General features: G+C 30.8%; 1 protein-coding gene and 1 non-coding gene across 3 annotated transcripts; both read left to right on the top strand.

The window, feature by feature from the left end:
* Positions 1-642: 642 nt before the first annotated feature.
* TRNAS-UGA (transfer RNA serine (anticodon UGA)) lies at positions 643-724 on the top strand. The gene has a single exon. It is a non-coding gene; the product is annotated as a tRNA-Ser (tRNA).
* Positions 725-9,234: 8,510 nt separating this feature from the next.
* Positions 9,235-12,675, top strand: LOC144574670 (uncharacterized). 2 transcript variants are annotated; one of them, XM_078324679.1, is made up of 6 exons: positions 9,235-9,358; positions 9,879-9,976; positions 10,663-10,832; positions 11,368-11,577; positions 11,882-11,941; positions 12,333-12,675. In XM_078324679.1, the coding sequence occupies exons 2-6, from the start codon at positions 9,886-9,888 to the stop codon at positions 12,489-12,491; spliced, it is 690 nt and encodes a 229-aa protein (XP_078180805.1). In that variant the 5' UTR covers positions 9,235-9,358; positions 9,879-9,885; the 3' UTR covers positions 12,492-12,675. The 2 variants fall into 2 exon arrangements, with proteins under 2 accessions (XP_078180805.1, XP_078180806.1); XM_078324680.1 differs by having other exon boundaries at positions 9,265-9,358; positions 9,876-9,976.
* The last annotated feature ends 504 nt before the right edge of the window (positions 12,676-13,179 follow it).

The following is a 13,179-nucleotide window of genomic DNA, read 5'->3' as shown; positions in this document are numbered from 1 at the left end:
TTTTGTGTTGTGTGCCACTGAATAGCGCTAATTAATAAAGTGGATAGAAAAATTAGGAGTTATCAAGAAATGTAAACAATTTATTGGATTCTAATTATGATCTAGATTGAAATGTAAGTTTTTCAACATCCTCATTCATGTCAGAATGAAAGTTCATAAAAAAAAAAAGTTCGTTATGAACTCAATTAAGATCACAATTTGTCATGTCAACTTCAATTAGAAGTTGGAGAAGTTGGTCTTAAATAAATATATAACATTAAGAGTATTATTAAGTTTTAAGTTTATTATAGTGTTACTCATCTTTCTTTTGTTTAAATAAAAACAGTAAGAATATAAAATTGAAAAGAGGAGCTCACATTCGCCGGTAGTAAATCGCCTAACGTTCATTCAGTATGTTTTTTTTACAGGATCCACCATTTTCATGCATTCAAATTTGTGCAACAGATTTCTCTTTTCAGTACTTCTGAATTTGTGCTAGCATCTTGAATGAGCATTCTCATTTTCCAATTGGAAATATATTTTGTCAAAATTAAAAGTTTTGTTTGACCATTAGTGTACCTCAGGGGTGTCACCGTAAAAAATTGACCTTAAAGTATAAATAATAATTATATATTTATAACAATTCACCAAAATTAACATAAAGTCGATATGTCCGAGTGGTTAAGGAGACAGACTTGAAATCTGTTGGGCTTCGCCCGCGCAGGTTCGAACCCTGCTGTCGACGATATTTTTTTTCCTTGTTGATACCAGATTGATGTATGATAATTCATATGCGAATTCACTTTTTTCAAAAAAAAAAAAAAGTAGACTATTAAACTGTGTACAACTTAGGAACGTATATCATTTTATATTATCTTTTTTTTTCAAAAGATGAGAAACTTTATATGTTTCTCTCATACTCTCTCTTCATCCAACACTTTCCAACTCCCAGTCTCTCACAGAATATTGCCCCCAAAATCAAAATGTCCAAATTCAATTATCTTGCTTTAATGAATTTTTTTAAGAAGCAAACTCTCATCTCAGAAGAGCACCGAAAGAGAGGTATTTTATTCATTCTCCATCTTGAACTTTCTTTAGAGTGGTTAAGATTCTAATTGAAATTTCACATCACAGTAAGAATTTCTAAGAATCATATTACTCCTACACATTGTATCAAATCAAAAAGTACTAGTTCAAAACTGAAATTTTAAATTTTATTTTTAACGTGCAATGAAATTTGACACTTATGTCCCCAAATTGGTCCCAATTTTTCAACAACACCTGCAACTAAAGTATTGTTGTCGTTTGTATATAGATTATTTTCCACAATGAAATTCATTAAAAATAATTTGCGGAATAAAATGTGTGATCAATGGATGAATGATTGCTTAATAGCATATGTTGAGAAAGAATTGTTTGAGGAGGTCAGTGATAGTATCATCTTAATTTGTTTTTAGAAAATGAGAACTCGAATAATACGATTGAGTGATAATAAATGTGAAATTTGCGGTGATGAAAAGTGTTAGGTCAATTTTTGTTGTTTATCAATAGTTAATGTTTTATTTTTTTCTGTTGGAGATGAGACATTTTTGGATTATCAAAACTTTTATACTTCAAGGATGTAAATGTTGAAATTATTACTTTACTAAAAAAATATGTTGTTGATGTTTTTGATCCCCATTATCTAAAATTCTGCCTCCACCCCTGTATGATATGGTACTATGCATAGGGTGGATTGATCTGTACTACATATCATTTTTGTTTTCAAAATTCTAACCGTCGATCTGGACAATTCAATATGTTTTTATATGAATATGTACTTGTAAACTAAATTTTAGATTTTTTTGCACTATTTTTTTAGATGGGTAGAAAATCACATTTTTTTGGATGGTTCAAAAATTTCAGATCAAGTGATTTCCTACCCATCTCAAAAAATAGTTAAAAAGTTCTAAAAAAATAGTAAAATTTAGTTTACAAGCATATATTCATATAGAGATTATGTTAAACGGTTTGAATTAATCGTTAGAACTTTAAAATTAAAAATTTGAGTCTACAACGCGAACCAATATGCGCTATGCATAATACCATAGCCTCTATATGTATTGTACTTGTCTTTTTATGAAGTGACTAATAACAAACAAAAGAACCAACCAGTACTAAACTTTATTTTAAAAAGAGGAGGGTTCAAATGCCTCCATTTTTTGTGCCTCCACCATGCCTCTATTTTTTAAAACTTTAATAACTCAAAATTTAAAACTTAAAAGTCAAAATAAAAGCATTGGATATGATCTACATCATTTTATTTATGCACGTGTAAAAAATTATGATATTTCAATTTTATTTTAATTGTCATCAAGAGCTTGTAAAAAATGCATTAATATGGATGATTTCTAGACGTTAATTTTTGAACTTATTAATTCACATAAAAGCAAAATTAAAATGTGATAATTTTTTATGAGCACATAGAGAAAATAACATAGATCACATCTAACGGTTTTATTTTGACTTTTAAGTTTTAATTTTTGAGTTATTAAAGTTTTAAAAAATAGAGACATGGTGGAGACACAAAAAATGGAGGCATTTGAACCCTCCTCTTTTAAAAAAAAAAAGAACTTATTTCACAATCGAATTGTGTTGATGTTTTGCCCATGCTAAACCTTTCATGTCAAAAAAGGTTATCGATTTAGTCAATTCTATTGTTTGATAAGCCACAATACAATAATCATATCAATTTGAAACAGTTTTTATATTTGCATGTTGTTGTTTACTTTAGCGTGATTTAGAAAATGAAAGAGCCGCAAATAATTGTGTTGATGTTGTGTCAATCAGTCAATGCTAACCTTTCATGTCATGAATGGTTATCAATTTAGTCAATTCTATTGTTTGATAACTCACATTAATCAAATTAATTTATAATTTTATTACTTTTGTTGTCTAGCGTGATTTAGGAAAAGAAAGAGTCACAAATGTGTGGTAAACATTGACAATATTGTTTTAGTTTCATGCAAAGCAGAAGTTATATGCATTTCTTCTTTTATTTTGACTTTATTAATCATAGATTGCACAAAATTAAAGCAGTGTTGTTAATGTCTTTACCTACATGTGTTTTTAAATAAAAAAATAAACATGCTTTTAAGCAAGAAATTAATTGCTTCCTCTGTATATGGGCCTTTTTTGTCACAAGTATTTGTCGAATTTTAAATCTGAATTTATAAGGGAACCGAATCCTCTGCTCACAAGGGGGCAGGGAAATCCTTCCCATAATTGAGTATAGCCAATCTATAATTGATACATGACATCCACCTTTCAACTCATTGATGAGGATCTTTTAATTTACTTAATTGATTATGGAAGATATTATTTCCTCTTTTTTCTGTCTTCTCACCTTATATTCCAGATTTAGTTAAAAAAAAAAAAAAAAAAGCTCCGTTCCCTTGTCTAATCTCTTGACTGTTTTCAAAGCTTAAACAATTTCTTGCCACAAGGATTTCTTGATTCATAAGAATTTATTTGAATTAAATCAAGTTGCAAAATATTTTAACATTTATATGATAATAGTTGAATATGAAATTGACATAGTCACATTGGAAATGAAATAACTTGTTGTCTGCACACACCTCTGGAGAAGTAAACAAGCCTATTACAAAACATATAACAACTAAATGTGTCTTTTCTGACTACAAAAACCTCACACAGCTTAAGTATTATGAAGTCAGACCATATGTCTAATCAATTACAAACTATGAAGACTTTTGTATTCTTGTCAATTTTAGTTTCATTAAATATATAAATTTTGACAATTCGTTGGGTAGGTATAGAGAAGGAAAAATAGAAATGATTTTATTTAAGAAGAATAAGGACTAAAAGATACTGATGACTCAATACATTTGTGGCCTTATTAAATTTCAAAATGAAATAGTAAGAGAAGAAAAAAAAAGTTATATAAAGAAGAAAAAAAAAGTGAAAAAATCAGAAAGATGAAATTATAACCGAACTCAAGGAGAGAGGCCTGATTTGCACATGAGGCCATTGCATGGCTGGACACAAATTATGATGTGTATTGCAGTATTCTATTTTTATTCTACTTATTAAAGCATTTTCCTATCAATGTTTTGTATTTGTGTATTTTTTTGTATGATTTCTGCTTTTGGCCAGTCCACGCATACAATGATACCTAACAGAGCAAGTTTATATATGCTCATTTCACCTACATAATATCAATGGGATTTCATCTAGACCTAGACCTGTATGCATCATCATGGACAAGTCAAACAAAATCTCACGAATCAAGAAATCATTGTGGCAAGAAATTGTTTAAGCTTTGAAATTTTCTTTCCTCACAATTGAGATATTAGAGAAGGGAACGGAGCTTATTTGTTTTTTTTTAGTTAAATCTGAAATAGAAGATGAGAAGACAGAGAAGAGAGGAAAGATTGTCATCTATAATCAATTAAGTAAATTAAAAGATTCTCATCAATGAGTTGAAAGGTGAATGCCATGTGTCAATTAGAGATTGGCTATACTCAATTATGGGTAGCATTTTCCTGCCCCCTTGTGGGCAGAGTATTCGGTTCCATTTATAAGTCTGATGTTTTGCATTATTCAAATTGATAAAATTCTCTCTTTTTTTTCCTGAAAAAAGAAGGCTATGCAGTGTTATAAAATGCGGTTTCTATGCGGTATGCGGAAGGCCACCGCATACCGCATATACGGTATACGGCCGCATATGCGGGTTTTCATGCGGATTTATATATGCGGAAGTTATTAAATAAATTATACTATTACGAGTATTCATTTGCAATTTAGTGATTAAATAATGGGTAAATTATACTATTACAGATATTAAATGTGCACATATAATATAATTGGTAAATAAATGGGTAATTAATAGGTAAGATCAATTAAAAAGATGTAATCAAAGCGTTTACGTGCTGCACTGTTCTTCAACCCATATTTTCTTGATTAAGTTGTGAATATATGATTCAAGCCCAGTGGCCCAGTGGTCCAGTCAGCCCATTTAAAATGCAAATCTGCGGTGAAAGAAAGAAAATGTCCGGATGCTGCGCAGTTATTTCTTTAGTCCCACCACTTCTAATTAAAAAAAAACATCTCTCCAGAGTCTATAAAAGGAAGCAGCTGAGGGCGGGGTAAAGCACACTTGACTGGACTTTGTCCGGATGAGAATAGGATTGTATTGGTTATCGTGTATGTGATCCTATTAAATTAAATTATTGGGATCCAATTAGAATTGGGTTTGTTAATAAATAATATTCGGATTCGATTTGAAACCGCATATTGGTTTTCTATGCGGATTCGAACCGCATACGCATATACGGCCGCATAGACCGCATTTTATTACACTGAGGCTATGTACAAAGTTCACAAATACATGACTGATTTAAAACGGCCCCACGAGCCAAATTATTTACTAAGAAATTGATATATTATTTTACAGAGTTCATGTTGGCAAGAAAAACACAGACTAAATATAAATAGTAAAATGAAAAAAATTGTCTTCCACTGATTATGCAACGAAATTAAAAAAATAAAAAATCTAATTTGTTCTTCCATAGAAAAAAAAAAAAGCCGGTGCTGATCTGCCATGTCATAGAAAGTTATTTTGTCAATTCTACTGTTCCATATACCATATTAATCAAACTAATTTGAAATTTTTTTTTTTGTTGGTAAGCGTCGTTGAGGAAATGAAAGAGCCACAAATATGTGCCTTTTTTATTTGAAGTAGTGAAATTTTGACTTTAAACGGGAAATTAATGAGCCACAAATATGTGCTTCTCCTATATCGGCTTTTCATGTCATCAGGAGCGGAACTGGAAAATATTGATAGAAAAAAGTTGAAATTTAAAATATATAATATGTTTGTTTTTTGAGAAATTAAAATATGTAATATGCAATAGACAAGATTTGAACTTAAATCTCTACACTCACAAAATAGAACTTTAACTATTGGACTATAATATGCCCACATATGATATTTTATGAGAGATACTGAACTATATAAAAGTCTTTAAATAAAATAATTTTTAATTAAATTTCAATATACATAATTAAAATTTAAGTTATAAGAGGGGTTAGACACTCTTGACTAACCTAAGCTTTAAGTGTCATAAATACTTCTCCAATTTGAAATATTGATTGGTAATTTTGATGTTTTGCATTTATTCAAATTGAATGCTTATTGAGAAAATACTTCTTATTTTTTCCTTGGAAGAAGGCTATGTACAAAGTTCACCAATACATAAAGTATAACTGATTTAAACTGCCAAATGAGGCAAAACTCTTACTAAAGTATGCCACAAGAATTGATATAGTTATTTAGAAAATCCATGTTAGCAAGCAAATATATAAATTAAATTACAAAGAGTGAAATTCAATCTAGAATTAAGAATCAACATTTGATGTAGTAGTCTAAGACAATATTTTATGTGGAAGAAGTTGTAGCTTCAAAATCTAAATGCAATTTTTTTTTTTGTAAATATTAAATAGTTGAGTGATCTGAATTTCCACATTTACTTAAAAAAGAAAAAAAAAAGAATGTGGCCTTTTAACCAAGCAACGAAATTAAAAAAAAAAATTGTGGGTTACATTAGAAACTTTCAAATTTTGTAATTTTTAAAAAAAATGTACGAAATAGTCAACAGTTGTAAGCTCTGACAAATTCAAGTACTTGCTTGGCCCATGAATACAAATTTATTTAATGAAAACTGAGGAAATAGTTAAATAGTTGTCTATGCCTTTATTTATTTATTTATTTGTTGTGTCAAGGGACCATTGGCTTTGGCTCAAACCACAGTACCACACACCAATGGTTGTCTGGTAAAATGTAATTTTTTTTTGAAAATTTACTTTGGTAGCTTAGCACCAAGCCACCAACCTTTGTTCTCTGCAGTGGCTACAGGTTGCAGGGTGTCCCAGCAGATATACATGGGAATTATTGGATTCAAAAATCAATTAAAATTGAGACATTTTGAAATTGCACAAATATAGTCACAACTAATACGGTGGGATTACATGGGTTCATTTTTCAAACATAGTTCAGATCAACATTTCAGTAAATTTACATTAAAAAAAGTATTTCTTTAATATAACCGTTCGTTTTAAACTAGGTTGGATGCGTGTAATGCGTTTGTTTTTGTTTTTTTTTTGTTTGAAATATGGGTTAGAGTTCAAGCTATCTAACACATTTCAATTTTCTGTGTATTAATATAGATAATTTTTCTACTTTGTGAATTTCAAATTCATAACCTTTCACATGAAAACTATGTACATTTACTACTAAATCAAATATAAGTTCTTAAAATCAAGTTACTTTGTGGGTTTATTTCAGTGTTTTAGGTAAATATGAGATTTTGAACAAGTTTTACTCGTATGCTTTTTTATTCATTTTGAATACAAACGTGAGAATTATGTAATATTCATTTCAATTTTTTTGTACCCAACAATAGTTAGGAAAACTATGATGAAACAACAAATAAAGCTAATTTATTTTTCTACCGCTTTACCAATTTGCCCGTAATAAATTACTGGAAAATAATTTTGGACCATCCAATTCGTATTGGCACAACTATTAAAAAAACATTATGTATTACAGATTCTGATCAAACAATCGAGATTCTAAACAAATATTAATGCTGAGGATATGGACTCCTCTGGATTTAAAAAAAAAAAAAAATAGAATCAAACTTAAATATTTCAATGAAACAAGTTGAATTTGGTTTTTATGAAAAATAGCTCCACTAATCCGTAAAGGCAGTTTACTATGTTTATTTTATATGTAGTGGAGCAAATACCTTTTTTGCCTCTACAGTTTTTTATAAAAACAAAATTCAAGATGTTTGTTTCGTTCAAATATTTAAATTTAATTCTATTTTAAAAAAAAAAAAATCGACTCCTCTCCCTTCGAGAGCGACAATTGATTCATCAAATAAAGCTAATTTATTTTTCTTCCGATTAATCAATGTACCCAAATTAAATTCAACAAAAGGACTAATGATAGGAACAATAATGGGGCCAGGGGGCATTTCATGATTATTAGAGCGACTATCTCCAGTTGAAGCGCCATGTAGGCAGGAAACCATTAAAATGCACATGCATAAATAGACAAGAGAGGAAATAAAAAAATAAATAAATAGACAAGAGAGAACAACAATCTAACGCCGTACGGTAGGGACCACCCTTCAGGTTAAGCTGTCTTTTTATTCTTTGAACCGGACTTTAAATAAAAGGGACATTTTCATCATTTCATGTATATAAAAAATTACATATTTAAAACAAATATGTAATATTATATATATATATAGGATTTGGCTAATATGCTATGGGTAGCTAAGAGGCCTCCCGTACTACGGCTCAATATTCGACTTTTCAAAATCCTAACGGTCGATCCGAACCATTCATCTTGTTCTCCATATTAATATGTGCTTGGAGACCAAATTTTATATTTTTTGGAAATTGTTTACTATTTTTTTAGATTTATTGAATATCGCTGTTTTTTATGGTCCAGATTTGTCTGAAAAACAGCGATTTTCAATAAATCTAAAAAAATAGTAAAAAATTTTCAAAAAATGTAAAATTTGGTCTCCAAGCACATATTAATATGGAGAACAAGATGAACGATTCGGATCGACCGTTAGAATTTTGAAAAGTCGAATATTGAGCCGTAGCACGGGAGGCCTCTTAGCTACCCATAGCACCGTAGCCAAGTCCTATATATATATATTCTTTTGAATTTTTTTTAAAAAAATCTATCTAATTTATCGTCTTTTTTATTAAAATTCTTTTTAATTTTACAAAGTTTTATTTTATTCTTTATTAAAAAAATAAAAGTATGATAATTTGTATAAGAAAATACTTAGTCTTCTAATAGATCAGTTTGTAAGGATAAATGATTTATTTTTTTAACTTGTGATGCATAAATGTATCACAAATAGAAAAATGAATAATTTGTTCTCACAAACTGAATAATTAGAAGACTAAATATTAATGATTAAATAAAAAATTTATAAATTTATAAATTTAAAATGAGTTTCAATTGACAAGGTACAATATATGGGTTCTTGTAATTTTTTCCCTTTTATATCGGAAATGCTATTTTAATACAATAATTAGGCTAAACTCTAATTTTATACAGATATCTATTTAGTTTTAATTTGCTTTCAAAAATGCTCATTCCAATATATAGAGGCAGCAGTCCCTAATAATTAGCACTGGAGATCTCCTGTTTACTCAAAACTGCAGAGATGACTTTCGTGTCGGTCTCCTTTTCTTATCCTAATCATAGAATCCTGCTTACAATAGACAACATAGGATTTTTATAGCGACTCGAAAGAACTTTTTTTTTCTCTCTTTCCCCAAAAGAAAGGTAAAAAATTTAAACAATTTTCTTGGGTTTTAAACCCCAATTTTTGTTAGAGACTTCGTAATCAAGCTTGTTGTTGCTTCTTTGTCATCAGAATTATATATATATATATATATATATATTTTTTTTTTCAGTGGTTTTAGGTTATTTTCTTTCTTTGGGGATTAATGAGGAAATTGTGGTTTCGTCTTTGTAAATTAGGTTAATCAAATTGAAAAAAGAGTTTGGTGCTTAGATCCTCTTAAATGGGATTTTATTTGAGAAAAAATGATCAGTAAATGAAGAAATTGGTACCGGCCAAATTCAATAATCTCCTCTTTGCTAGAAGAAGTATGGTTCTTCTGATGTTAAAAAGTTCTCTTAAATATGCTTGTCACATGTCAATTTTCATTACAAGTATGGCGCCTAGTTGTATATACATATATATTTTTTTTATTATTTCTTTGATCTCATATTGATTACATATTACAATGATTTGAGTTAAAAAAATAAGTTTCTTTTCTGTTGTGTGTTTCTCAAGTAGCTTTAAAATGGGATCAAAGGAAGGCTTCTTGGTTCTTCTTCTGGTGTTTTGCTGTACCATTGCCGATGCCAGAAGCTTTATCAGTGCTGATGTCATAGGTATGAGAGATCATTTATGTTAAAACAAGTATTAACAGATACACTAATACCTGGTATCTATACTGTCATGAAACTGTTATTTAGCAAACCTTTTTGTTTCTGTTATGCTAGTTGATTTTTGGTTTAGATGAAACTAGAATAGAAAACATGTATCTCAGGTTGACTTCAAGTCAGTTCATAACAGGTTGTGTTTGGTCTTTCTGCAATGTTGGGCTTGGCTCAACTCAATTCAGGTCCTGGTTAGTTTTGCTTTGGCGCAATTTTTTTTTTTTTTTTGCATTGTGGATCATGTGGGGTTCAGATTTTAGAATTGGGTCACTTTGTTTGTGTTAATAACATGAAAAGTTATTTTGCAATTACATTTTTTGTTCTGTACATCAGCCTAATTTTTTTATTTTATTTTAGGTCAGCTGAGATTGTTAGTTTCTTGTGTGTGTGTGGCGGGGGGTTGGGGGGTTGGTTTCAGATCTCAGGTCATTCAGGTTATTCATTCAGATTTTTGTGGCTCTACAATGAGTTGCAGCAACATGCATTTTTGTTTTTGACATTTGGTTGCACCAACATTCATGACTAATCAGTGCAGTACCAGTTATCTGGTAAAAAAAAATCGTGTAGGAAACATTTCCTATCTCTTATATTTGCTTCAGAAAGGAGTGCCTAATGGTTCTCTCTTCTATTTCTCTTAGTTACTGAGTATGTTGTGGTAAAATCAAAGTTGAAGAACAATGAGCTGTGTGGAGTGTGTGAGAACTTCACAACTCAAGCTGTAGACTACATAGCCACAAACAAAACACAGGAAGAAATCATAGAGACCCTCCACCATGCCTGCTCTCAGATCAAATCCTTTGAAAAACAGGTACTGAATAAATTACTTAGCGAGTGAGGCTATGGTACTATGCATAGCGCATAATGGTCTGTACTTTGGACCAATATCTTCAATTTCAAAGTCCAAACAATCAATCTGAACTGCTCATTATCTCCATTTAAATATGTACTTGTAGATCAAATTTTACTGTTTTTTTAGATAGGTAAAAAATCATTCGATCTAAAAATTCTAGACCATTGATTTTTTATGAAGATCACATTGAAATTCTAAAAAATGTAAAATTTAGTCAAGTACATTTTCCATATGGAGATCACGTTGAACGGACAAATTGACTTTTTGAACTTTGGAAATGGAGTTATTGATCCTGTAATACGGTCCAATCTGCGCTATGCATAGGATCATAGCCTCACTCGTTACTTAGCTTTGTATTATACATTGGTCCCTCTGGTCTCTCTATATTACTGTATCCAAAGCATTGGTGATGCTTGACATCTATTAGTTGTTTCTCTATAGTGATGTTTAGTTTGTGCTAAGATTATATTTATATGTCCTGATGTGCATGCAGTGTATTACTTTGGTAGACTACTATGCTTTGCTCTTCTTCAATGAGATTTCAAAGATAAACCCAGTAGATCTTTGCAAGGAGGTGAATTTGTGTGAGAGTTCCTTGTCTTATTACAAGAATGCTCTTTCGACCAATGGTAATAGCACTTGCGAGTTTTGCCACCATATGATCGAGGAAATTCTCACCAAGCTCCAAGACCCTGATTCCCAGGTGAGTTATTTTACTATTATGTTTGTAGGGGAATTTCAAATGGAATAATCCCATAAATCTACAAAAAGTTTACAAGGAGAAAATGGAGGGTAGTTTGGGAATTATTTTGAAGAACTAAAGTGGTGTGAAGTGGTTTTCGTCATTCTATATGAGGGTATGTATACATGATATGTATTGTTTAGCATGGCGTTATGATATTTCCTGGGACCAGTACTTATCGGAAGTATCCTTTTGTTTCATTTTTTTGCTTTATGGAACTAATGTATTTGGGTTTAATATATATATATTTTTTTAATAATGGCAGTTTGAGATACTTGAGATGCTTCTAAAAGAATGTAGCAAAGTCCAGAGCCATGTTAAGGAGGTAGATATAATTTATTTCTTTGAAAATTATCTGCAGTTGAAATCAAAAATAAATTTGTCTATACCAATGAGGGGTTAATTGCTTTATACCCTGTACCGGCCAAGTAAAACATAGAGAACACAGCAGGTATATATATCCTCTAATGTGATATATTTGTAGTTGTGCCCAATTTTTACCATTTCGAGGTGGGCCTAAAAGAATACTCTTTTGACCGCTTCTCACTTGTCCATGAAGATGAAAATGAGTAATGAAAGTCTTTTTTGGGGTTAATAGCGCATAATAAGAAAGTTATTATGTAAATTTTAAAGTTTTAAAGTTTCTATGCTATCTGGTTCTTTGGTTTTGTATGTTGAACTTTGAGAGGTGAGAATAATTTTTTATTATGTGACAGTGCAAGAAGCTAGTTTTACAATATGCCCCTCTTATTTTGTTGAATGGCGAGAAATTCCTCGAGAAGAACGATATTTGCACTTCTGTCCGTGCATGCCAGGTCAGCAAAGAGCCTTCCATCAAGTCTGTTGTACCGGAGAAGTCCAATGTTGATGCATGAAGCGGTCTTTCATAGCATAAAGGCCTTGTTAGTTGTGATATATATGTAACTAGTAGTTGCCTTGTTTTATGAGTGCTGTATGTTATTTCTTTTGAATCTATGATGGTTGTCATTTGTCGCTAATATTTTATTTTGGTGTCAGTACCTGATACTACTATTTTTTAAGATCATGTTTTTTTATGCATTTAAATCTGATATGCACCATTTTTACGTGGTTTTCTGTAGTATGTACCAGTGTTATAAAAACCGGACCGGACCGGGCGGTCAAACCGAAAAAAACCGGACCCAGAAGATTTTTGGTTTGATCCATTGAAAAGACCGCTTGTGTTGTCAGACCAGTCAAAACCGAGTTATTGTCCGGTTCTTAACAAAAAATCAGTGAACCGTCTAGTAAAATAAACCGGTTCCCAAACATATTTTATTCACTCTCAGAGTTTCCTTCCTTTCTCCCCTCTCCCGATCTCTCATTTCATTAAAGTTCTTTCTCCTTCACCCATAAAAATAGGAATCAACCAAATCACCTAATTAGCGGAGAGAATTAGAGAAATATCATATCACTTGCTCTTTTCTGCACTCCTTTAGTCCTGTCCTTTGATCTCTGCTTAGGGCTTACACCAACCCAACACCTGAAGGTTTAAGCTTCAAATGGCATGAAGAAAAGTTGCTTAATTTCAAATTTCGTCGGTAC

This window comes from Carex rostrata, chromosome 23 (assembly GCF_964058835.1).
Source record: "Carex rostrata chromosome 23, lpCarRost1.2, whole genome shotgun sequence".
NCBI lineage: Eukaryota > Viridiplantae > Streptophyta > Magnoliopsida > Poales > Cyperaceae > Carex > Carex rostrata.
This window is presented reverse-complemented; position numbering and strand designations above follow the sequence as displayed.

Coding starts and splice junctions, on each gene's coding strand:
- LOC144574670 (XM_078324679.1), top strand. CDS start 9,886: ATGGGATCAAAGGAAGGCTTCTTGGTTCTTCTTCTGGTGTTTTGCTGT. Junction 9,977..10,662: donor TATCAGTGCTGATGTCATAG/GTATGAGAGATC, acceptor TATTTCTCTTAG/TTACTGAGTATGTTGTGGTA. Junction 11,942..12,332: donor TCCAGAGCCATGTTAAGGAG/GTAGATATAATT, acceptor ATTATGTGACAG/TGCAAGAAGCTAGTTTTACA.